This window comes from Gadus macrocephalus, chromosome 2 (genome assembly GCF_031168955.1).
Source record: "Gadus macrocephalus chromosome 2, ASM3116895v1".
Classification (NCBI taxonomy): Eukaryota; Metazoa; Chordata; class Actinopteri; order Gadiformes; family Gadidae; genus Gadus; species Gadus macrocephalus.
This window is the reverse complement of record NC_082383.1, coordinates 18,038,076-18,063,782: the sequence shown is the minus strand read 5'-3', so window position 1 is coordinate 18,063,782 and position 25,707 is coordinate 18,038,076. Positions and strand designations below refer to the sequence as shown.

The 25,707-nt window shown below is 49.6% G+C and overlaps 1 protein-coding gene across 1 annotated transcript; it reads right to left on the bottom strand.

Annotated features, from left to right (window-relative positions):
- Positions 1-3,067: 3,067 nt before the first annotated feature.
- On the bottom strand, positions 3,068-24,792 carry LOC132473104 (ubiquitin carboxyl-terminal hydrolase 43-like). The gene is made up of 3 exons (XM_060073077.1): positions 23,823-24,792; positions 12,675-12,824; positions 3,068-3,655 (listed from the first exon to the last, which is right to left on the bottom strand). Exons 1-3 carry the CDS (start codon positions 24,459-24,461, stop codon positions 3,440-3,442), a joined length of 1,005 nt encoding a protein of 334 aa, XP_059929060.1. The 5' UTR covers positions 24,462-24,792; the 3' UTR covers positions 3,068-3,439.
- Between the last annotated feature and the right edge of the window lie 915 nt (positions 24,793-25,707).

Below are 25,707 nucleotides of genomic sequence, written 5' to 3'. Positions count from 1 at the left end.
TCATTGGACTCAGCTCAACGTGTAGATGCTAAATAACATGTCATTTGTCACAATTTTTTATCGGGAAGCAAATCAATAGCTGCTCATTATTGATTAAGGCCTCCAATTTCGACAGCTAATTACTACCATTAAACATGTTCGAATATGCTCATGTGTGGCACCGTTGCAATCGCCTGGAAGTGTAGATGTTGAAGGACACCTTGTTCGTTCTCCTACACCACCGGGAAGATATTTACATGCTTCTGATTGACTAATGAATTGATTCAGCTATTCCCCCAGAAGTCTGGGGTCAAAAGGTCAAAAGGAGACGGCACCAGCCCCGTTGAAAAAAATAGAATACCACCCAACACACGGAGATTAATGATATTTAAATGATTATGACAATGAAGTCTTTATTTGCATGGGTTTACATTTCGTTCTGTGTAGCATGGAAAAATCGGAGAAACACTCCCATTCAGAATGCATTGGTTTACATTTCGTTCTTTGGAAAACGGTTCTTTAGTAATAATATTTGAGGGAATATTTTGTTGTTGTTGTTTTAGCAGCGAAATGCACCGTGTGCGTGTGTGCGTGTGTGTGTGTGTGTGTGTGTGTGTGTGTGTGTGTGTGTGTGTGTCTGTCTGTGTGTGTCTGTGTCTGTGTGTGTCTGTGCGTGCGTGCGTGTGCGTGTGTGTGTGTGCGTGCGCGTGTGTGTGTATAACACGCTATTTTATGTTGAAATGCGACGTAATCCAGTGTTCACGAAACGTACACTGTCAACGAATGCTTTTGGCGACTGGGTTGCCTCTCAGATATACGTGTTTCTAACAAGATGATATCATTAAAAGTTACATAAAGTAACAGTTTAATAACACAAACGCAGGAAGCACGTGAGCTGCTAGTTTAGCGAAAGCAGCCTAACAACCTGACGTTGAAACATGCGAGCGATCCGATCAAATCCTAATAACTATAAAAATAAAGATCAGACACAATCACTGACTGAAGATTATGCAAGTAAAAAGTATATTTCTCGCTAGAAATGTTATGAGAAACACGTTTAACGGTGAATCGGTCCTAAAATATTGCATTTCCCATTCAGATAATAAAGATTAATAAAGATCATACACATTCACTGACTGAAGATTATGTAAGGAAAATGTACATTTCTCGCTAGAAATGTCATTAGAAACGCGTTTAATGGTGTATCTGTCCTAAAATAGTGCATTTCCCATTCGGATAATAAAGATTAATATAAGCTACGCCGTGTTCCGGAGCCGCGGAAACTAACGTGTACTAACGTGTTCCCCCCCCCCCCTACAATCGTGTCGTCCCCCCCCCCTCAACAAACGTGTCTCCCCCCCCCCTCCCCGGTCAACAACAGTCTACCTCCCCCCCCCCCCCCCCCTAAACAATCGTGTCCACAATTTGCCGCGAAAGCCGTGAAACCCAAACCCCGAAACCCGCCTCCACAGCGGCACGCGTGGATACTGTAGGTATAACACGCTGTTTTTACGTTGTAATAGTACGTCTCCAGTGTTCATGGAAACGTACACCGTCAACGTTTTTTCTTGGCGACTGGGTTGGTGTACAACAGTAAAGCTGTGGACCGGGAAAGTTCAGTCAAAGTCATCGTTCCTCCTGATAAAGTTCCCTCTGTATTTTCCGTGATTCCCAGTCAAAGGCATCGTCCTCGTCTTAAAAGATCGTCAATCAGAGTCGATGGGATCGTGAGTCTGATGAGGACAGCAGGTGGTCACACACACACACGCGTGCACACACACACAATCACACACACACACACACACACACACACACACACACACACACACACACACACACACACACACACACACACACACACACACACACACACACACACACACACACACACACACACACACACACACACGCACACAGGGTGACGCAGCAGAATCATATCCCAGCTGGAGGGAGTTACGGCGTTCCTGACGTCTCTACGCTGTCAGCAGCAGGGTGACAGTGTTCCATGTAACTAGCCGGGAGGCACAGAGGGATTGGATCAGCGGGTAATAAGCAGAGAGACGCCAACTTCAGCGTCGCAAGGTGAAATTTTGCATCTGGTCGGGCACTTGATTACATTATTAATGTGCATGAGTTTGGACCGCCGTGAATGTTGAGAGAGCCCACTCCTCTTCTCTCAGAAGACGACGCTCCAAAAAGCTTCATCAGTCAGGAGTTCTGTGTTCTCCTCTGTGTGTCCACGATGGGATCATTAAAGTTGATGGACAACCGATCTAATTCAAGATAGGAAACACGTTGTCTCTGCAGAACCACAGAATGTACTGTCGCCTGAGATACCGCGGCTCCACCACTACAAACACCAGAACTCCAGGGCTCATGTGAAGACGGATGGACGCGCTCACTGGGTTTTAAGAGGCCTGCGCCCCCATACACCCGATCCACTTCACTGGGCTCGCAGAACCAGGAAATGGAGAGATATGAAGATAAACCGCCCGGCTCCTCAATAAAGAACCTCCGCCACAAAGGAAGCCAGCGTTATTATTAGTATGATTTATGCCTCTGTTATTCCCCGTCGTGTGGCTGGGCAATACGAACACACAGAACTTCACAGCCGGGTGAGAGGATGGGAGTCGCGCCTTCTTGTTGTTGTGAAAAGACTGAAAGGAAAGAGAGCGAAACGTTGGCCGGCCACCACATATTTAATCCCTGTGAGAGCCAACTGTACCGTTAGTGTTCAGTAAACAGACTGATGGATACTTTACCGCCTGCTCAGTCCTACCTCAGGCTCTGAACAACTGCGTAGGAAATGTTCCTCACCAGGAGTCACTGTTAGTGAACCCACACACACACACACGCACACACACGAACAGAGAGAGACACACACACACACACACACACACACACACACACACACACACACACACACACACACACACACACACACACACACACACACACACACACACACACACACACAAACAGAGTGAGAGAGAGAGAGACACACACACACACACACACCAACACACAATCCCACGCACACACACAAACACAGCCACACCTCCACAACCCCCCCCCCCCCCAACACACACACACAAACAGAGAGAGAGAGAGAGAGACACACACACACACACACACACACACACACACACACACACACACACACACACACACACACACACACACACACACACACACACACACAAACAGAGAGAGTCACTCACACATACACACACACAGAATCTATTTTGGGCCAGTCTTCTCCGGAGCGGTGGAGAGGTAAATACAGCGACCGGTGGACTGCCAGAGCAGCCCTCCACTAGGCCTCCTGCTGTGCAGATACGTCTCCACCACTAATCATGTCCCTCCTTGTCAGTCCAATCACCACACTGCTTTGTCACAACTCCGCATTACAGGAGTGATCGTCCTCCGAGTGGAGAACATCACGTGGAACATTGAGGGCTCAGCTTTGTAGTTTAACGGCCGAGTGAAACCTCCTCCAGATGGATATTTTCCCATCAGCGCGTGTTCCACACCCAGTGTATTTCGGACGTGTGTGTGAGACTGACTTGTACTGGGCCTGGAAGTGGTCCTGGACGAAGCTGTGGCTCTCCCCGGGCGGGACACACTGTGGCTGGGTCGGGTCGGCAGGTGGGTCGGCCTCAGGTCCACCAGGGCCCTGCAGCGGCATCAGAACAAGATCCAAATCAATTCATGGAAAGAAGTGGAGTGTTTTAGGTTCTACTCTGTAACGGAGGTAGAGTGTTTTAAGTTCTACTCCTTGGCCGTTGTGTCTATTTGGAAAACATAGCATGTACTCTAAAAATTAAAGTCCTGTTTCAAAATTGTCCTAAACTAAAATACTGAATCCTTGATATTATTTTATTTATATCCTATCTAGGTCTTAGTTCTCAGTGCATTACCTCAATAGTGTTTTGCGGCAGTTAAAGTATACATCAGTGCTATAAATACGGTATAGAATATCAAAAGCTCACAGAAAGCACAGCGGATAGAGGATTTGTGCTTTGTGTAATCCTCCCTGGTGCTGCTCACAGATGGCAGATCTTCTGTCTTTGCTGAGTTTACTTTAGCGAGGCACAAAGGATGACTTTATCATATATTTATTAAATTAATAAGTTGCTTTGGGAACAAAAAATTATTTCGATAGAAACACACTATCTGGAACATGAAAACACTGCTGATATAAAGTTATCATGAGGGCAGGTAGAGACAGAAAGAAGCTAATCAATCATATTTTTATATTCTATAGATAGTTGAGATCAGTGAGATAAGAACAGGAAGATTAGATAATCCAGATCAAGAAACTCATAGATGAGATGAGACAACGAAAAATTGCTGCACTCAGCAGATCATTAAGAGAACATAAAAGGATGTATGTGCCTCTCTCTCTAGCCCTGTCTGTCTGTCTGTCTCTCTGATGCTGCGCTCAAATCAGGCAGATGGAAGATGACAGACAGACACACCGACAGACCGACAGACAAACACAAACACACGGTCAGACGGAACGGCAGGATGCAAAACAAAACACACATGACGATATGTTGCAATAGTGAAGTCGGATCGTTCGCAAAGAATGGAATAAAATATATGACATCAAATGATTTAGAGAATTATTTGATTAAATTCATCTAGTGGCTTTAAAATCTAAAACACAGTGCTCGTGGTGCCCAGACCTCCCATGTCTCCTCCTGAGTTCACTTTGTAATAGGTCAGGTTGTCAGGTTATTCATTTTGATGCTGAAAACTGAAGAATGTGAAACATTTTCAATTCTGGGGGCTGACCCATGAAAACGCAGCATTAACCTGTCAATGATTCTAACTTCACAGGTGGATTTCCACCAACTGCTGAAACATCAGGTTCAGATTTCCTATACATAAACTTACAAGCTGTGTATGTGTGTCTGTGTCTGTGTATGAAAGAAAATAAACAGAGAGAGAAATTGTGGGGAAAAGTGAGACACACAAAACAGATACAGAGGAAAAGGTACAAAGGGAGGAACAGAGAAAGAGAGAGACAGAGAGAGAGAGAGAGAGAGAGACAGAGAGAGAGAGAGAGAGAATGTGTTATTTACTCTCGATGCACACATTCCAGGGCCTCCAGGGGTCTGGTTCTGAGCTCAGGGTCTGGGGACGGGTCTGTAACACCAGCCCCCCCTCCCACGGCGACCCCCCCCCCCCCCCCCCCTCTCCTGCTCCCCGTCTGCGTGTCTCCGGGTCCTTCACCGCGCTGAGGGGGTGGACGATAAGCCCGTCCACAGCGTGTCGGTCGCTGACGTCTCTCACCTCCCTCCGTGTCACGGTTTGTTCCGGTACATTCCAGCCCTATCTCCAGGTCCAGATAAGGAGGCAACGTTCAGCGGCCCCAGGATACGGGCCCCTGGTTCTTATCAGCTCGCTGCGCTGAGCGCCTCACCCTCAGACCCGTTACCGTAGCGATTTGGTTGTGGTTATCCAGATGTTCGTAATGTGAAGAGTTCCTCCCAGAGAGCGAAGGTCTGCTGGGAGGAGACGCGGAGCGCTGGTTTGCAGCCAGCGTTTATTAATGTCAGGTCATTCTGAAGAGCAGAAAACACTGACCGGAACATAAGCTGCTGTCTCTTAGACACCAGAAAGAATTCTTCGGGTGAGATGGAAACATCATGACGAGATAAAGAAGAGGGAGACAGCGTTGGCTGTCAGCTCTTCCCCTCTCAGTCCTCCTCCAGGTTCCTCCTGGAGCCAGGTCTTCATCACGGGTCATGTCCGTGTTGAGATCATTGTTACATTTGATAAATTTGTCTCTATTTGAGTGTCTCAAAAATCGGCCAATGATCAATTACTAGAGGAAGAGAACGTTTTTCTTATTTATCAGGTTAAAATACCGGAAAATTAGTGTTTGTGAAATATTGGTCAAGCTTGTGGATTTAATTAGAATTTAATATTTTTCTTTAAATTGTTCCTTTTCTTTTACAGGAAAACAAAAAGACTAAAAATACCCAGAAACCTGTCTGTCCGCTGCGAAAGCAGAGTGATGAACACGATGGCGCGGTACGGCGCAGGATGACGTTTAAACGATGGTTCGACCTGAAGCCTTCTTCATTTCAGCTGCAGCCTTTATTGTGGAGAAATCTAGAAATCCAAGCCAGCCGGGGAAGCTTTTCAGAGCCAAATATAGAACCATCATCTGGGGGCAAACACACACACACACACACACACACACACACACACACACACACACACACACACACACACACACACACACACACACACACACACACACACACACACACACACACACACACACACACACACACACAGAGACAGAGCTCCTCAGCTCATCCTGAAAGACGCTGAACTCTGGCTCGTTTACGGTGAGCCTGTCATCTGGAGGTCTGTGTGGGCCGGAGGAGAACACTCCGAAGACCTCCACCCGGAGCACCAGAGCGCTGGGATGGAGTTCCAGGATTTAGATAAACGGAGGAGATAGGGGGAGTAATTAGGAGGAGGGAGGGGGGGCTTGGATGGAGGTGAGAGGGGTGGAGGCTGCAGCTCCATCGGAGAAGATGGAGGACATTGGGGTCGAAACAAGAGCCTTCTGTTGAGTGTCGGATATACGAGCCACTTACAGCCTCTCTCTGTCTCACATTGAAACCACCTTGCATGCGTGTGGAATTCTGGGTAATCTAGTGCGTGCATTCTGTTGTTGTTCTACCTCGGTGAACGTCCGGTCTGGGATTAATGAAACATCCTTTGTGGTCTGATGATACCGTACGTAGTGCTCGTTGGGATGTGTTTGAGGATGGGGGCGATGGGGGATGGGGGGCCGGTTGGAACGGCTCCTGCTGTGAATAATGGAGCAGATAGGTGGACACGGGGACTGGAGGTGAAGCTGGAAGCCCGAGACCAGAGACCGGAGGAAGACCAACCCCAACACGGCCAGGGACAGTCCAGGAACTGGGTCAGACGAAGAGTGGCTGTGCGTGTGTGCGTGCGTGTGTGTCCACAATGGTCCTGGCGTGTGTGAATGTGTAGATATGTGCCATTATGAATGTGCCATTGTGTGTGTGTGTGTGTGTTTGTGAAGGTATTTTAATCTCTGAGTGCATGTGTGCGCTCCGGTGCATTGTGTATAAGAGGGTTCTAAATGAAGACACAGCAGCGTGAGAGTGCTTGTACTGAGAGTGAGCGGCCGAGAGACGAAGAACAGGAAGGGGGAGAGAGAGAGAGAGAGAGAGAGAGAGAGAGAGAGAGAGAGAGAGAGAGAGAGAGAGGTGTGGGGGGGGGGGGTTAATGGATGGTAGACTTTGCCTCCAGCCACACAGTGAGTCTCTATAAAAAGAAGCCCCATTAATAGTGATGCTGAATGGGGCTTGAGATGCTCCCCCCCCCCCCCCCCCCACAGAGCACTGCTCTCTGCTCTCTGTGGTCTAGATGTGTAAAGAAGACCTTTCAGGGCCCGTGGTGGGGGGGTGGGACCACAATGTGGGACGGCCCACTGAAGATTTAAACCCAGCGGTCCGCACCGATCAGCGTTCGGTGCGGAGCAGAGGAGGTAGAGAGGAGGAGGAGGAGCTGGAGAAGATGAGGAGGAGCTGAAGAAGATGAGGAGGAGCGAGGACGAGGGAGACGTCACAGCAGCGGATCAGTGACCCAGAGCTCAGGGACAAAGATGAGGACGAGGAGGAGGAGGAGGAGGAGGAGAAGGAGGAGGAGGAGGACGCTTTTCAGGGCAGCCGACAGACTGAATCACACCGGGCTCGATAATAACAGCCTGGCTCGTCTGAATCAGAGCGAGACGAGGAGAGCAGCACCACATAAAAACACAGAGGAGGGGAGGACAGAGGGAGCAGGAGGAGGAGGTGAGGACAGAGGGAGCAGGAGGAGGAGGAGGAGGTGAAGCTCACCCTGATGAATGCTGAGCCACCAAGATATGGTAAATGGACCGCATTCATACAGCGCTTTTCTATCCAGTTGCTGCTCAAAGCGCTTTACAATGCTGCCTGACATAAAGCCATTCATAAACACATTCACACACCGACGGCAGAGTCAACCACGCAGGGCGACAGCCAGATCGTCAGGAGCAGTCAGGGTGAGGGGTCTCGGTCAGGGTCACCTCGGCACTCAGCTAGGGGGAGCCGGACTCGAACTAGCAACCTTCCGGTTACCAGCCAACCCGCTCTACCTCCTGAGCCACATGCCCATGTGGTTGGTGTGGACTCCTTCTGTGTAATGTTGACTCCACAGCCCCGAGGGAGTTGAGACCAAATGCTACGTTACCTGACGTAGCCCACAGAAGCCGTACATCACATGATCCAAAATACACTGAGCCTCAGGACGACCTAGTCTCCGCTATGGGGTCCGCTTATTTCTAGACACGCCTCCTTCAGGTTGCATGTAGATGTGAAGCGCGACCTTTCCTCATCACATCATGAAGACCAGCAGACGTCATGACGACCATCAGCAGCAGACGTAGGAACACCGTCCGACCGCCAGCAGGATGCCACTCCACCCAGAGGTATGTTTAGGGTGGAGAACGTCCGACGGCCGGGGGCAGAGTGGCCCCCGCACTGGCAGTAGAACAGCCGGGAGGACCAATCATGAGCCGACGCTGCTCACTTCCTCCCGCCCGCCCCCCTGATTCCAGACCCCGTCTTACGCAGGGGGTTCGTAGGTCGGAGCCGTCAGTCCTGATTTACGTTAACATTCAGGGCATTTAGCAGACGCTTTTAACCAGAGTGACAATAAGTACATTTGTCAGAGGAAAGAGAAACAACAATACAACTCTGTCGGTCCAGTAACAGCTTGGCACAGGTTCATAGAACAAGTGCCAAGCACTAACCATTGCTAGGTTAACCCATCCCTGTAAACAACAGAGACAGCTAGGATAAGATGCTAGATAATGCTAAGAACTACTATTAAGTGCCAGGACGTACCACATACAATAAGAGTGTAAAACGGCCGTTGGGGTTCCTGATAAAGACTTTAGTGTTTAGCCATTTCAGCAAATACTGAAGCAATACCTCCGTATTCGCTGAAACAAAAGAATACTTGAACACACATAAAGCCTAATACGGTACATTATGGAGGGATCTCTGTGATGGTAGGTTGATAACCATAGCCGGTAGGTAAGTGCCCAGGTGCTGGCTGAGCACTGCAGCAGAGGGTGTGTATGATGGAAGCGTCTCCTCAGAGACCCGGGAGCCTCAGAGACACTGTAATGAGGGATTAATTGCATCTGTGCCCCATGCAGAGAGAGACTAAAGATGGCTTCACAGAAACAAGACGGCTGGAATCAGAACCCCACAAGTGAACGAATGAACATCACCCGCATAAAACACACTGAATACATACATACAGACGCACGCATGCATGCACACTACCAAACACACACACTCCTACTCTTACATTAATTTGCACACACACACACACACACACACACACACACACACACACACACACACACACACACACACACACACACACACACACACACACACACACACACACAAATATGGTAATAATCCCACAAACACACATGAATACACACACACATACTTTTTCAGTCTTCAAAATATCCACAGGCAGAAAAATTCCATCTCTGTCTCTCCTGAAGGGCGGCAGCCTCTCGGCCAATCAGGACCGAGCATGGTCAGAGGTCAGCCGAGAAGCGTCCAACGGGGAAGCTGCTTACCCAGCTGGTGGCTGAGAGCCACAGGAAGCTGCTCCAGCCTGGCAGGACACACCGGCCCAGAAGACACACCCACCCACCCACCCACCCACCCACCCACCCACCCACCCCCACACACACACACACACACACACACACACACACACACACACACACACACACACACACACACACACACACACACTACACTGACACAAACACACACATGGACATACCTGTACGCACACGGACATATACACACAAACAGTACAATGACACAAACACACACACACACACACACACACACACACACAAACACACACTACACTGAAACATACACACAAAAACACATGAAAATAAACAAACACACACACATAGAAAGAGTACACACGGACACACAAACACACACACCCTAACACGGACACACACACTACACTGACACACACACTAAACTGAACAGACACACACACTACACCGACACACACACTACACAGACACACCACACACACACACACACACACACACACACACACACACACACACACACACACACACACACACACACACACACACACACACACACACACACACACACACACACACCTTCATGGTGTGAACATATCCATTCTTTATGTGCTGCCAGCCTTAATGTCCTCCTCAGAGATCAATAGAAGTTGTTTCCCCGCACAGCCTGTCGTCAGCTGCACTATATTATCTGATATTATATTCTGGGGGATGGAGTTAATGAACAACAAAACTAGCTTTATGTTTCAGTCCTGTTTATTATTACCTGTCCAGCGCCTTCCCGAACCCGAGAGCAGAACACCATGTAACAGAATTCAGCTGCCTCAACTCATCTCATTCAGTCTTGTCTTCCCTTAAAGACACACACAGGCTCATCCTGTCGCCTGTATTGATCAGGAAGACGTTCCTAACCACCCGCTGAAAGGTTCTGGGTTCTTTAGCCATCCTGATATTCACATCGCCCAAGTGCTGATTGGTCCTTGGATACATTTTTTAACGCTTTATAGTTTGTAGCGAATGATTCCGTCTGTCTTCTGCTTTCAAAAGCATGTCACGAATATCTGACCTGTTTTTGAAAGCATGATGGAAGCGTACTTTCAGAACACACAGAAATAGTTATTCATAAGGATTTAATCAGGAAGCTCACAATCCTGAATCTTTAAATAGAATAAAACATCATGACACGTTCTCTCTACATCCACTCTGCTCTGACCAATGAAAGCCCACTGAGGACCCGGGAGAGGACAGCTGGCGGCGGCCGGCGTCACAGGAAGGAAATGATACTACGTCCGCCTCGCCAATGAGACAGCTGCTGCTATTGGCTGCTGGCCAGTGATGTCATTGCTGTCCTCCAATTGAACCATTAACACGTTTCAAACTCAGTCAATGACATCCACACACACACACACACACACCCACAGTCCCTCCTAGCCTCCTTGTTGTTCTTTTTCGTCTGTTTGCTCACAATACATGGGTTCTTCATCTAAAGTCCACTTATCTTCCTCCTCCTTTGAAGACGCATTTCAGCTCAGAGAGGTAAAACAGAGAGAACTCAGAAACAACAACACCGTGAAGTTAGGTTCATGTTGTCACTTGGTGGTCGTCTCGTCCCCGGGAAATAAGGAAAGGTGACAACCTTCTCTCTCTCGCTCTCCCATTCCTCTCTCTCCCATTCTTCTGTCTCTCTCTCTCTCTCTCGCTCTCTCTCTCCCTCTCTCTCTCTCTCTCTCTCTCTCTGTGTTGTTTACCGCCAACTCATTCCCCTCCTGACTGATGCCCAAAACTCTCTCTCTCTCTCTCTCCTTTCACTTCCACTCTCTCCATCTCTCTCTTGCTTGCTTTCCTTCCCTCCATCTCTCCTCATCTCACGCTCCTTCTCTCCCTACAATCTACCTTTTTCTCCCTTTTCTGGCTAGCCTTCCCTCTCCCCTCTTCCTCTCAGGGCACAAACAACCTCTCTTTCTCCGCCGTACAAAGAGACACATTCATGGAGAGGGAGGAAGAGCAAGCAGAGACAGACACAGATTATTAATTAAGAGAGATATCTCCCACTGATCAACAGAACTAAAGGAGAACTCAAACAAAATGTGTGAAACCCAAAGCCGTTTTGTAGATGATAATGTGTGTTTTTGTTTTTGTGTGTTTGGGGGGGGGGGGTGTTCTTCTCTCCACTAGTTCTGGTTGTCCTGTGTTCAATGACTCAGCGTGTGTGTGTGTGTGTGTGTGTTTGCTAAACCACACCACTGCTGCTCTGAATTAGAAGACAGACTCACGTTCCTGCAAATTACCGAGACCCTGTGTGTGTTTGTTCTCACTGTGTGTCTGACTGTGTACTGGGTGAGTGTCTGGTTTTGTGCGTGTGTTTTTGTGTGTGTATGGGAGCGGGTGTGTCTGTTTTTTTATGTGTGTGTGTGCATGTGTGTGTAGTGTGGGGGGGGGGGTCCCTCTCTCCACTAGTCGTGGTTGTCCTGTGTTCAATGACTCAGCAAATCCGAGCCGAACAACAAGGCGAGGAGCCGAGACCCCCGGGATCCTCTCCCTCTGAGGGAGGGGGAGGGGGGGCAGGGGCTGGCTGGCTGAGGCAGGACGTGCTGGGCTTTTTAAAGCAGCCTTCCTCCTCCTCCTCCTCCTCCCTCAGCGTGGTCTGACCTGACTGCAGCACCTGCAGAGTAGGGGTTCATGACCCAACTGTGGGAGGCGCCTGAGGGCTGTTGTGGTTGTTTACCTTGGGCGGGGCCTGAGGGCTGTTGTTGTTGTTTACCTTGGGCGGGGCCTGAGGGCTGTTGTTGTTGTTTACCGTGGGCGGGGCCTGGAGGCTGTTGTTATGTTTACCGTGGGCGGGGCCTGGAGGCTGTTGTTATGTTTACCGTGGGCGGGGCCTGGAGGCTGTTGTTATGTTTACCGTGGGCGGGGCCTGGAGGCTGTTGTTATGTTTACCGTGGGCGGGGCCTGGAGGCTGTTGTTATGTTTACCGTGGGCGGGGCCTGGAGGCTGTTGTTATGTTTACCGTGGGCGGGGCCTGGAGGCTGTTGTTGTTGTTGCTGTAGGGTGGCAGGTGGACATCCTCATGCACGCGGTCCAGCAGCCAGAGCAGGAACTCCAGGGCGTCGTGCTGAGAGTTCCCCCGGAACTGGGAGCCGTGCTTGGACACGGTGGACTGGGGAGAGCAGAGGGTGGAGGGTCAGACACTGGTGCCCCTACATGGTGGACTGGGAGGAGCAGAGGGTGGAGGGTCAGATACTGGTACCCCTACATGGTGAACTGGGAGGAGCAGAGGGGGTGGAGGGTCATACTGGTACCCCTACATGGTGGACTGGGAGCACGTAGGGGTCCAGTTCACCAGAATCTAATCCGACTGGGGCCAGCTGAGGCTGCTTAAACAAACAACACAAACACAGTGTGTTTAAAATACTATTGTATGTTATCAAGCGGGCACTAGTTGTCCATGCTGTTTATAATAAATCCTAAAGAAAAAAGTTTCTTTAGGATTGAAACCCTACTGAACCATAACCCCCCCAGCGCCATACTGAAACTGAGTCTGGATAAGCGCCTTAAATTGAGGTTTGGGTCAGATACATTGGGATTAAAAAATAGATAGATGGATTGTTTTATGCAAATGCAGAACCTTTCTAATGAGTTTACCAGGGAGAGGATCACACTCTGCATGAGTGACCCCACTTGGACGGTAATGGTCTAGTGTGTTGCGTGCTCAACAGCAGATCTGCTTTGAGGGTTTAGTGACAGATTGTTTAAATTTGAATGGTAATTTAATTTAGAGGAAGGACCCCTTGTCTCCTCCTTACTACAAATCCAACCTGTCCTGTCAAGTCTTATTGGACTGCACTTCTTAGGACTGCCATGCAACACTTAAACCGAGTGACCACAGATGGGTAACACTTACACAAGGCTGCTTTTATTTGAACAGACAGTTTGTATATTTTCTAAGTGCAGCCTATTATTTCAAATCCGGTTCCTAATTCCACATAATTAGGCTTTAAAGGCCGATGGCTGAAAGCTCTTCTTCCTATTCCTTTATTTTAAAAGCCTCACTGGCTGTAGATGCTGCTGCACACACACACACACACACACACCTAACACATGTTACGTATTTTAAGAATCTAAGCTACCCACACATAGACCCATTGAATGATGCAGGACCAAACACATAAGCCGTAAATACCATACATAGCCACAAGGGGAGCAAGACCTTACTGAAGACTGTAATAAATACTTTAGCCACAGAAGGCAGCATCACAGACCAGGCGAGAAAATACCGAAGATTATCTCACATCGGCTCCCCCCTACTACTTCCGGACCGCGCTGATCAGACCCTAACAGCCTACAGACCCACATTGACTTCAGAAACTTCTCGGCAGCTCCAGACATAGATGGGTTATGTTTTTGATCAGCTAGGAGTCGCTCAGCACGTGTTTAGAATACATCTTCAATCTCTCTTTGCTTCAGAGTATCAGTTTACCATACTGAAAATACTTTATACTAAATAAAGTCTCTTTAAAGCTATTCCTTTGGATTCGATTACTTTCCCTGAAGAACTCTGCACACACACACACACACACACACACACACACACACACACACACACACACACACACACACACACACACACACACACACACACACACACACACACACACACACACACACACACACACACACACACACACACACACACACACGGGCCATGAGGGGGACAGGTAAGAACAGGAGCCCCCTTCTGGGTTGCTACGGCGACCGCAGAGTGCTGTGATGATGTGTGTGTGGAGGTGCTGAGGTGGAGGTAGTGATGAAGGGAAGGACGTTGAAGTGACCCTAATTAACATCAGGTCCTTCTGCAGACGCTGTTAGCCCCCTGACTCACAGTGAACCCAGAGGGCTTACCCTGCTCAGGTGTATGTACAGGTGAGGCTCAGCTACACCTACTGTGGCCTCAGTTGACACTGTTCTCAGGTGACCTACAGGTGAGGCTGTTCTCAGGTGTGGCAGTTCTGAGGTGAGGCTCAGGACAGGTACACCTCAGACAAAACCAACTATAACCACATTGGCATAGCAATCGCACCGTGTGTAGCTGCTACTAGCTGCAATCTATATATACAATGCATACTAACTGGAACACCAACCAGAATCAGATCACAATCGCTCAGGACCAACCTTTGGCCAGGTCATCACGATTCACGAGCAAACAGAACCAGCAGCAAAGTTTACGTAAACCAATTTCTTACCTTATGTGGCCCTCCACATGCAGGCTAGATGACGTATCCATATCGATATCCAGTGTCACAAACATGCTTTTTATAGGAAGCAAAAGGACCGGCTATTTTCTGAATAAAAATGTCAATTTTGGCTGTCTGTCTTGAAACTTCTCCAGTGCGTTCACACCAAACGCAACGGGAAGACAAGATCCCATACAAAGTGAACGTATAGACGCGTATCGGGCGAATTTTTTTGATTTGTCGCGCCACACTTTTGCCGTGCACAGGCGAGCGCGTTCACGAGGATTTGTGGCGCGACAAATTTCAACTTTGACACGAATTTCGCGTGATGACAGCCAATCAGCGTTCAACAGCGTGGCCACTGAGTGACATGTGTAACGTAACAGCCAATCAGCGTTCAACCGTCAAACTCAGCGCAGTGCAGTCCGGGGTGTACTGCAGCATGGAGGAGAAAGTGATTGTTGCCGTTTGCGACTCTCGGAGCTCTATATATAATAGTATATAATATAATATAATATAATTGTATGTATAATATCACGGCCAAAAGCTCTGTGTGCCTCCGGATGGCCGTAGCGCGGGGAGCTCATAGGGATTGGGCTTCTCGGGAGTCGGGGTTTGTTTACCGGCGTTGCTATGGGTTCCGGTCTTGTGTGTTCCAACGGTTTATTAGGTAGGCCTATCTAATAAATGATGTCTTCGAGCGAGCCTATCGCATGATTTTAGGCTCGACGATTTCGGTTGAGTATGTGGGGATTTTTTCAGTCGCAATTGGTTTGCACATTTTTAAAACTGGTGGGGACAAAATTCGTATTTCAAATAGTGGGGGGGACATGTCCCCCCCGTAATCGACGCCTATGCCTACAGGTTAGGCTGTTCTCAGGTGAGGCTGTTCTCAGGTGTACCTACAGGTGAGGCTGTTCTTAGGTACACCTCTGGTGAGACTGTTCTCAGGTGACCTACAGGTGAAGCTGTTCCCAGGTGAGGCTGTTCTCAGGTGAGGTTCAGGTACACCTACAGTTTGGGCTGTTCTCAGGTGTACCTAGAGGTGAGGCTGCAGACGCCTTAAAATGCGGGCTGATATATCTACATATCCAAGCTGTGTGAATCACCAGCACTTAGGAGACTTCGGCACTGGAGACCTTCAGATCGGGGACGTCCTCTGATGGGGACATGTCAACCCGTTTACAACACTTTATTCTCCTGGTATATTGACTGGGAGCTTGATTTAAATGCACGTTGGGCTGTTAAGTCTGCTTAAAATGCAGAAAGGATGACTGTTAGAGTTCAGAGACAGAGGGCTGTGGCATCAAAGAAAGGACTTGATCCATTTCCTTTCTGATGTTGAAACGAAAGTGCAAAACGTTATCTTGAATAAGTCTGCTTCATAAATCCTGAAAAGCAAAGTTGTCAATGATGTGATAAACACCTTGAGCCGAAAATTACTCACAAACTTAACTACCAGGGTGGGAATGTTAAAAATAGAAAATAAATCCTACATCACTTTTTTTACACTTGGACATCGATAAATTGACACAATCTATTTTTTCTACATTGACTGTTGACTGCACCATGAAACAGCTCTGACTAACATGGGCGTGATGACAAGGTGGCAGCACACGTTCTTTACTTGCCCCTGCTCCAGCAGCCTACGGCCCACTCACTCAGTAACGTAGCACAACATTTAGAACCACTACAGAACACATTGAGGATGTTTTAGGCTAACACAATTGTTGTGATTTGTATTGCTCATCAATGTTCTTGGTAGAGGACTGAGTGAGAACATACAATCACACACAACACACAACCACTCACAACAATCCAATGTTGTCCAAACACAAGAACTCTATTTTTATTCAGCGGGATCCATTGTTATTTATTTTTGTTGTTTTAGCTTTTTTCCTTTTTCCTAAAACCTCAATTTGGAGCCACAGCAAGCGGTGGAATTAAAGCGATCTTCACATATGCAGAGCATTCCTCCACTGAGATCTGCCCGCTCATCCCTTAAATATTTCAGAAGAATAATCAAATTATTTATTTTCGTCATTATGTCATTATGACTTTTGCTCTTTTTTATTGAGTATCAATATTGATATCTGCCATTTCCCCGGCTGTAGCCAATACAACAATTAAACATGAAACCAGGCGGCCATAGACTGTAACTTAGACCCATTTATCTGAATCAACATATAACACCTAAGTTATTAAGCTTGGGCTGCTTAGGAACGGCTTTCAAGCACACTGCACACAGCACACACCACCAACTCCACCCATACACTACCCCTCCTCAGCTACACCCCTAGACCACCACCTTGACCTCTTCACCTCCACCACCAGCCTAACCCCTTCACCACCCCACCACCTTCACCCCTACCCCACCACCTACACCACCACAACACTGCCAGATCCACCCCTACACCACCAACACCACTACACAACAATTCATACACCCCAACCACCTCCACCACCTCCACCCCTTCACCCTCAACCCCCCTACAACCACCTCCCCCACCCCACACAACCCCATGTGAAGCGGTCAACCTGTACTTCCAGCAGCAGTGATGACGATAACAGCCAGCCAAACTCCAAGGCACCAATTGTCTCTGAGGTAATGGATGCTTGAGAGTCTTTGAAGCTCTTCTGATTAGTCGGTGAGGGCTGCACATAACTTATCGATCTCACCCAGGATGTGTGTGTGTGCTGGGGCTGGAGTTATGTGTTCCCCAGATGGGGACGGCGACGTAATGAACAACTTGGTTAGTTTATACGCTGTACGCCAGTAGGTCTGGCCAACATGGACCCGGGCCAGCAGGAGAGAGCAGAGACACATCTCACAGAATGTGAGAGGTGGAGAATGAAGGAGTGTTGAACTGGAGGCCAGAGTATTCACTTCTGAAGCCAAATGAGAGCTTAGTTCCCCGTTGTACGATGTTTGCAGAACGAGACACAAGGCATAGCCTCCCCCCATACCCCCCCACTCCCCTCTTACAAACGTATTGTATGTTGTATATCCTGACACCTAAAAACAGTACTTAGCATGGTGTAGCATCATATCCTAGCTATCTGTGTTGTAGACAGGGACTGGGTTAACCTAGTGATTGTCGGTGCTTGCCACTTTCCCTGCTGAGCCTTTCCATCACACCGCGTGAGTCAGGGCCATGACACATCCTCTCAGTCCCTGAGCTTCACGGTGGCGTGTAAACACACCGCAGAACGCTGCGGTCAGATCCCATAAAGAACAGCTCTCCTACGCCCCCCTCCCCACTCACTGCCCTGTTGCTCTGCCCCAGACATCAGGACCACTGCCCTAACGCAGACACCTTCACCCAGAACCACCGCCCTAACGCAGACACCTTCACCCAGAACCACCGCCCTAACGCAGACACCTTCAACCAGAACCACCGCCCTAACGCAGACACCTTCACCCAGAACCACCGCCCTAACTCATTCACCTTCACCCAGAACCACCGCCTTGACGCAGACACCTTCACCCAGAACCACCGCCCTAACGCAGACACCTTCACCCTTCACCCAGAACCACCGCCCTGACTCAGACACCTTCACCCAGAAATCAGGACCACCGCCCTAACGCAGACACCTTCACACAGAACCATCGCCCTAATGCAGACACCTTCACCCAGAACCACCGCAATAACGCAAACACCTGCACCCAGAACCCAGAACCACTGCTCTGAAGCAAACACCTTCACACAGAACTCTGAAACACCGCCCTAACGCAGACACCTTCACCCAGAACCCTGAACCAACGTCCTGACGTAGACACGCTCACCCAGAACTCTGCTCGCCCGTATGTGAGAGTGAGCAGGTGCACGTTGACACACGACCGAACCTTGAGGATCTGTCCATTTATAGCGCTACTCGAGGAAGCGCTACTCGAGGGCTGTCCGTATGCGACTTGGCCGCTGCTAAACACACATTAGGAATATACTGGATGTCGACGGATCACCAGCTGCCCAGTCTGGGAACACGTCCGCGAGAGGGGGGGGAGGGGCGGGGGGGCCAGGAGGCCTAACGGGGTCAGAGAACAGACCAGTGTTGCATGTCCCCTCCCCTGTGATGTCCTGACTATGAGACTCTGCTTGTGATTAAAGGGATGAGATACTTTGATCTGGGGAACTGTGCAGAAAGGTGTCAATTAAAAACCACTGAATATTTAATGTTTATAGTTTCAGGAATGCACACTTTTTTTAACATATTCTTGGCTGCTTGTCGGACATGCGTAGTAATATAAGGGATCACTTGGAGAGGTCTGCCCAGGCCAGACGTGGATCACTAATAGACTAAACTATGAAGACCAGACGGGTCAGAAATCCATTCCTCTACGGCTCCTCAGGCTGTCTGATGGGGTAACCAGTGCAAACCAGTCAGTTATGGGGTAACCAGTACGAACCCGTAGGTTATCAGGTAACCAGTTCAAACCAGTAGGGTATGGGGTAACCCGTACAAACCAGTAGGGTATGGGGTAACCAGTACAAACCAGTTGGGTATGGGGTAACCGTTAGAAACCAGTAGGGTATTGGGTAACCAGTACAAACCAGTGTGGTACGGGGTAACCAGTACAAACCAGTAGGGTATGGGGTAACCAGTACAACCCAATAGGGTATAAGGTAACCAGTACAAACCAGTAGGGTATGGTGCTACCATTACAAACCAATGGGGTATGGGGTAACACTTACAAACCAGTAGGGTATCGGGTAACCACTACAAACCAGTGGGGTATCGGGTAACCAGTACAAACCAATGGGGGCTCGGTGAGATATTGACACATGCTGGGGATAAAGGCACCTTGGAGAAGGGCCCCTCTAACCACAGCAGCATCACTTGGTTACAACAATAACCAATTACTAAACCAGGGTTAAACACCGTGGGCCAATCACAGGAAGGTACTGCCTGCGTCCTAACATACCTGTGATGGAGCAAGAGCGTCGTGGTGGGGGGGTTTGGCTCCTTGCCCAGAGGCTGTGGGCTCGAACGCCAACGTTCACAGCCTAACCTGGAGAGGTCCTGGAACAGAGCGGCCCTAATCCTGCCTCCTACTTCATGGTCTACAATAATGAGACTCTGAGGACAGAAGTGTCTTCTAATAACTGAATAGCAAAACTTCTGCTAGGCTGTGGACTTTATGTTGGTTCTACTTCTCTTCAAACCGATGAACTACTGGAGAGGTAGGGGGTACATTCCTGGATAAGTCAAGGCCTCCCTCTCTCTCTCTCTCTCTCTCTCTCTCTCTCTTACCCTGAAGTCAAGGCCCCTGTTTGTCTCCCTCCCCTCTCTTTCATCCCCGCCCTCCCACTCTCTCCCTCTGGTCTCTCTGACCGGCCCTCTCTCTCCTCAGGCCTCTGCTGTTATGGAAACCAGGATTCTCTCTGGTGAGTTACTGCTCGAGCTGCAGGCCTCCCTCCATCTCTCCACACACACACACACACACACACACACACACACACACACACACACACACACACACACACACACACACACACACACAGGGGGGAATAGACAGAGAGGGGAGAGAGACGGGGTAGAGAGGCAGTAGGGGAGAGACAGAAGGGGGAGGGGGGGAGAGACAGAGAGAGGGGACACACAAACACACACACAGACACACAGACACACACACACACACACACACACACACACACACACACACACACACACACACACACACACAGTACTGGGTATCGACCGCAAACGCCGTCCCAGAGCAGGATGCACCCTCACCCCCTCATCCTACCTGCACCTCAATCACTACGCTGCCTTTGAATAATCATTAAGGATAAGGCGTCGGCTAAATGAGTAAAGCGGCCGTTAGGTGGGAGGAGACAGAGGAGAAGGTGAGAGAGGAGAGCCCGGAACCTCCCGGCGTTTCCACAGCGATGTGCGTCACATGGGACCTCAGCGGAAGACATGTTGACACAGCAGATAAACCAGCAGCGAGAGCTGGAGAATAACGCTTTGTCATACTTAATAACCACAAACACACGCACGCACGCACGCACGCACGCACGCACGCACGCACGCACGCACGCACGCACGCACGCACGCACGCACACACGCACGCACGCACGCACGCACGCACGCACACACACACACACGCACACACACACACACACCAGGTGCTCCAGAATGTGGCAGCGGGCCAGGTGTCCTGGATAGCAGCTCTCTGCTTTGTTCCCTGCTGCTCTACGCCTTATCAAGCAGCCGCCATCTTGGTTCAAAAGGCTAGGGCGGAGAGAGGTAGGGAGGGAGGGGGAGAGAGAGGTAGGGAGGGAGGAGGGGAGTGAGGTAGGGATGGGAGGGGGGGAGTGAGGTAGGGAGGGAGGAGGGGAGAGAGGTGGGGGGGGAGTGAGGTAGGAAGGGAGGGGAGGGAGAGAGGTAGGGGGGGAGAGGGGGAGAGAGGTAGGGGGGAGAGGGGGAGAGAGGTATGGGGAGGGAGAGGTGAGGTGGGACGGAGAGAGAGGAGGGCTGGGAGGGAGAGAAGACGAGAGGCGGGTGGGTTGCTTGGAGAAAGAAAGTGGAGGGGGAGAGCGAGAGAGGGAGGGAGTCGGGATGGAGTAGAGAGGGTGGAGAGAAAATAGAGTCACAGATAAAGAACAAATAAAAAGAGAGAGGGAGAGAAAATAGAGTCATAGATAGAATACATAAAAAGAGAGAGGGAGAGAAAATATAGTCATAGGTAAAGAATAAGTAGAAAGAGAGAGGAAGAGAAAATAGAGACATGTATATAAAGAATAAGTAGAAAGAGAGAGGGAGAGAAAAGAGAAGAAGAAAGTTAGGATGGAGACAGAGAGGGGGAGAGAGAAGCGAGGAGATGAACAGAGAGAGGGGAGAGAAACAGAGAGACCGGAAGAGAGAGAGTTGGAGGGAGAAAGAAAGTTTTGGGGTGAGAAAGAGAGAGAGGGGGGGATAGAGAGTGGAAAGAGACAGAGACAGAGAGGGGGGAGAGACAGAAAGGGGGAGAGTCAGAGAGACAGAGAGGGGGTAGAGTAGGAGAGAGAGGGGGGGAGAGGGAGAGAGAGAGAGGGAGAGAGAGAGAGAGAGAGAGAGAGAGAGAGAGAGAGAGAGAGAGAGAGAGAGAGAGAGAGAGAGAGAGAGAGAGAGAGAGAGAGAGAGAGAGGGGGTAGAGGGTGAGAGAGAGGGGGGGAGAGAGAGGGGGAGCCTCTGTTGGCACATTAAACTTGATTCAAACTAGTACAACTACCGTGCAGCAGGTCTTTACCCCTCGGGCAAGGTGGGTGAAAACATATTACCTCCTCGTCTCAGAAGGTATAAACTACCTGTCTCTGAAACCACCGCTGTACAGATGAATTACATTATTACATATTACTCCCTTCAGCGGCAACACAATACTTCATCTTTTGATTCAATGTGCTTCAGTCAGTACAGAGTTTGAGTACAACATAACAGGGAAACTCCATAAAAGTACTTTACTACATATACATTCACAGGCCTGAGCCAGAGGCCTGAAGCCTAATCAGCACCACTAAGTGATGGAGAAGTGATATTGATATTGGTCATGGATGTTTTTGAGAAGCCAGTGGAGACGTGAGCGATGATTTTATCACCCTCACCGGTACTGGCCTTAATGCCAGTTCATCTTTAGTTTATAACCCAGCAATATCCTGGGACCGCATATGGGTTTCAGAGCCACAGGGAGGGGACCCTGATATAGAGAGGACCCTGATATACAGAGGGTGTGGGGACCCTGATATAGACCCTGATACAGAGAGGGTGTGGGGACCCTGATACAGAGAGGGTGTGGGGACCCTGATACAGAGAGGGTGTGGGGACCCTGATACAGAGAGGGTTTGGGGACCCTGATACAGAGAGGGTGCGGGGACCCTGATATAGACCCTGATACAGAGAGGGTGTGGGGACCCTGATACAGAGAGGGTGTGGGGACCCTGATATAGACCCTGATACAGAGAGGGTTTTTCCCTGTGAAGCGAGGTGCAGTTTAAGGTCTCTGGGTGAGTCATGCCTCCCGTTGTAAACAACCTGCACTGATTCTTCCGTTATCGCACTTTCTCAGCACCCTGGGATTATTGTCCGCTCTGCAGTTCGTGTTACCCCATAATTATACACACGGGTTAGGCACAAGCTACACCGGCTCTTTAGAGGGACCGGGACGCTATACACTTACACACTAAAGAGTACAATTACACCTGGGAACTGCAGCCACACACCTGAGATCAGCCAAACTAACATCCACTTATATGAATACATATAATAATACCGTATATCATTCATTTGTCATGTCTTCTGTGTGTGCGTGTTGGCTGGCACACACACACACACACACACACACACACACACACACACACACACACACACACACACACACACACACACACACACACACACACACACACACACACACACACACAGAAACTCTCATGTGCGGTTCAGTTTCATGGCTGTGAAAGTAGATTTTTTTACAACCACAACATATTTCCGAAGAAAGCGGATAGTTCAGTCTTGCATGTGGAGATATTACAAAAACACTCTGTCCGGGACACAAAACGCAACGCAAAACTATTTGTCAGCAGTTGTGATGAAAGAGACAATAAGAGAAGATCACTTTAAGAAGGTTTTTTGTGAGCCACTTGTATGACAAAAAAAAATAAAAAAGATTAATTAATAACCAGTGAAGGGCGCACGTCTTTACGCAGCGAGATATGAACCTCTGAACTAAACACCGTCAGATTGTTTCTGATCGAGACCCCGTCCCACCCACCGACCTGACCCGTCAGACCCACCAGACCCTTCAGATCCACCAGACCCTTCAGACCCTTCAGACCCTTCAGACCCTTCAGACCCTTCAGACCCTTCAGACCCCCCAGACCCTTCAGACCCCCCAGACCCTCCAGACCCACCAGACCCTCCAGACCTTCCAGACCCACCAGACCCACCTTGAAGCCCACGGACAGCTGCGGGGTGTAGTCGAGGGTCCAGAGCGCGCGGACCAGCAGCGCCAGGTGCTCAGTCACCTCCCCGGTCCTGGTCCCCTCCTGACCCCCCGGCCCTTCCCCCAGCCCCCCAGGAACCAGGTCCGTCTTGTACCGCTCCAGGCCCAGGTACTCGGCCAGCAGGTCGGTGTTGCTCAGGCACTGGACGACGGCGTTCATGAAGCAGGTGTTCCCGTGGTTCTTCAGCCCCAGGACCCCGGGTGTCTGGTCCCCGTAGTACCAGAACAGCTTCTCCCGCCCCGAGGACCGGTGGGACCCCGAGGTGGCGGTCGTGGTGGTGGTGCCGGTCTTCTTGAGGAGCTGGTCCCCCGGCCCCCCCGCTGGGTCCTCCTCCCTCAACATCTTCCCGGAGTTGGCCAGGAGGGTGCAGGGGGTCCCGTCCCGGAACCCCCCGTCATCATCCTCCGTCTCCCGCCTCCCGTCGTCCATGTCTCCTCCAAAGTGCGATAAAGTTCCCAAAGTTCTCATGATCTTGTTCATGAAGCCCCCGACGAACCGGAACGACCTCCTCCGGAACAGCTTCCCGTTCTTAGAGCTCTTCTCCCGACGCGCTCCCGGCTTCCCTCGGACCCCCTTCTCCATGTCCGTCCGTCCTGTGGTCCCCTCCCGGGTCCGGATGACTAGAGTCCGCTAATAAGAAGAACCATCCAAAGAATCGTTTGCTCTAAAGCGCCGAGGTGTCACTACTGCTCCGTCTGTAAGACGTACCATGGCAGCGGTGAGCAAGGTGCTAGCCGGCAGCGTCGAAGATCACAGACCGGTACATTCCGCTACTTACTCTCGGATTCATTAACTCCCGGTGCCAGCCCGTGTCACCGACCAGCCCCCCCGTGACGCGCCGTCCGCTCCGAGGCGCGCCGCTGCATGCGTGAACGCGCTTCTCCCAGTGGGCTCCCACTGCACTTCGCACTGGAAGATAAAAGCTTCGTACTGGGAAAGGACTCGCCCCTTCATCTAGTTGTCTCTACACCACTCAATAAATAACGTCCTTCCAAATACACACAGAAAAGGAAAATCACTCAATATTTTCCATGCAAATGTTACTCGTTAAACTCAGAGAAAGAAAAATCTCAGTTCGTTAAATAAGTTTGAAAATAATTCATCCTTTTCCGTGGAAATCGTTTTATTTTGTGACAAAAAACTACTCTGGACTTCACCATTAGGCAGAGATATTCCAGCAGAAAGGCTGATCAGAGCTGCCCTGGTGAGACGCCCCCTGGTAGTCCACAACGCCCAACGCACCCCCCAATGTCAGGGGGAGCAGGAGTCGATTCAGGGACCGCCTGCAGCCCCACGTCCCTTCAGAGCGTGCCTAGTTCATTAGGCAGAGAAGAAAAGGTTCAGATTAGGAAGTTTAGTGGTTTCATGAACAGTATTTTCATAAGCGGGCGTGCGTGTGTGTGCATGCGTGCATTTATGTGTGTGTGTGTGTGTGTGTGTGTGTGTGTGTGTGTGTGCGCGCGTGTGTGCGCGTGTGTGTTTGCGTGTAAAGAAAAGGGTTCGGGAGGTGAGCGGTGAGAGAAAGACAAGCAGAGAGAGAGAGAGAGAGAGAGAGGTGTGGGGTATATAATATAGTAGGGTAGAGTACAATAGAGTAAAGCAGAGCAGAGTATTATATGTTAGACTAGACGGTAGGGTTGAGTATAGTCTAGTAGCATAAAGTAGGGTAGAATGGAGTAATGTGGAGCCTACGTTCCAATACCCCAAAAAGATTAAGATTTAGTATGTCCCAATACAGCATGCCAATAATACCAGGATGTTGTACAAAATCTGCCAATATGTTGGCAAGAAAATTTCATATGTGTTCTGATCATGTAAAGACATGTCT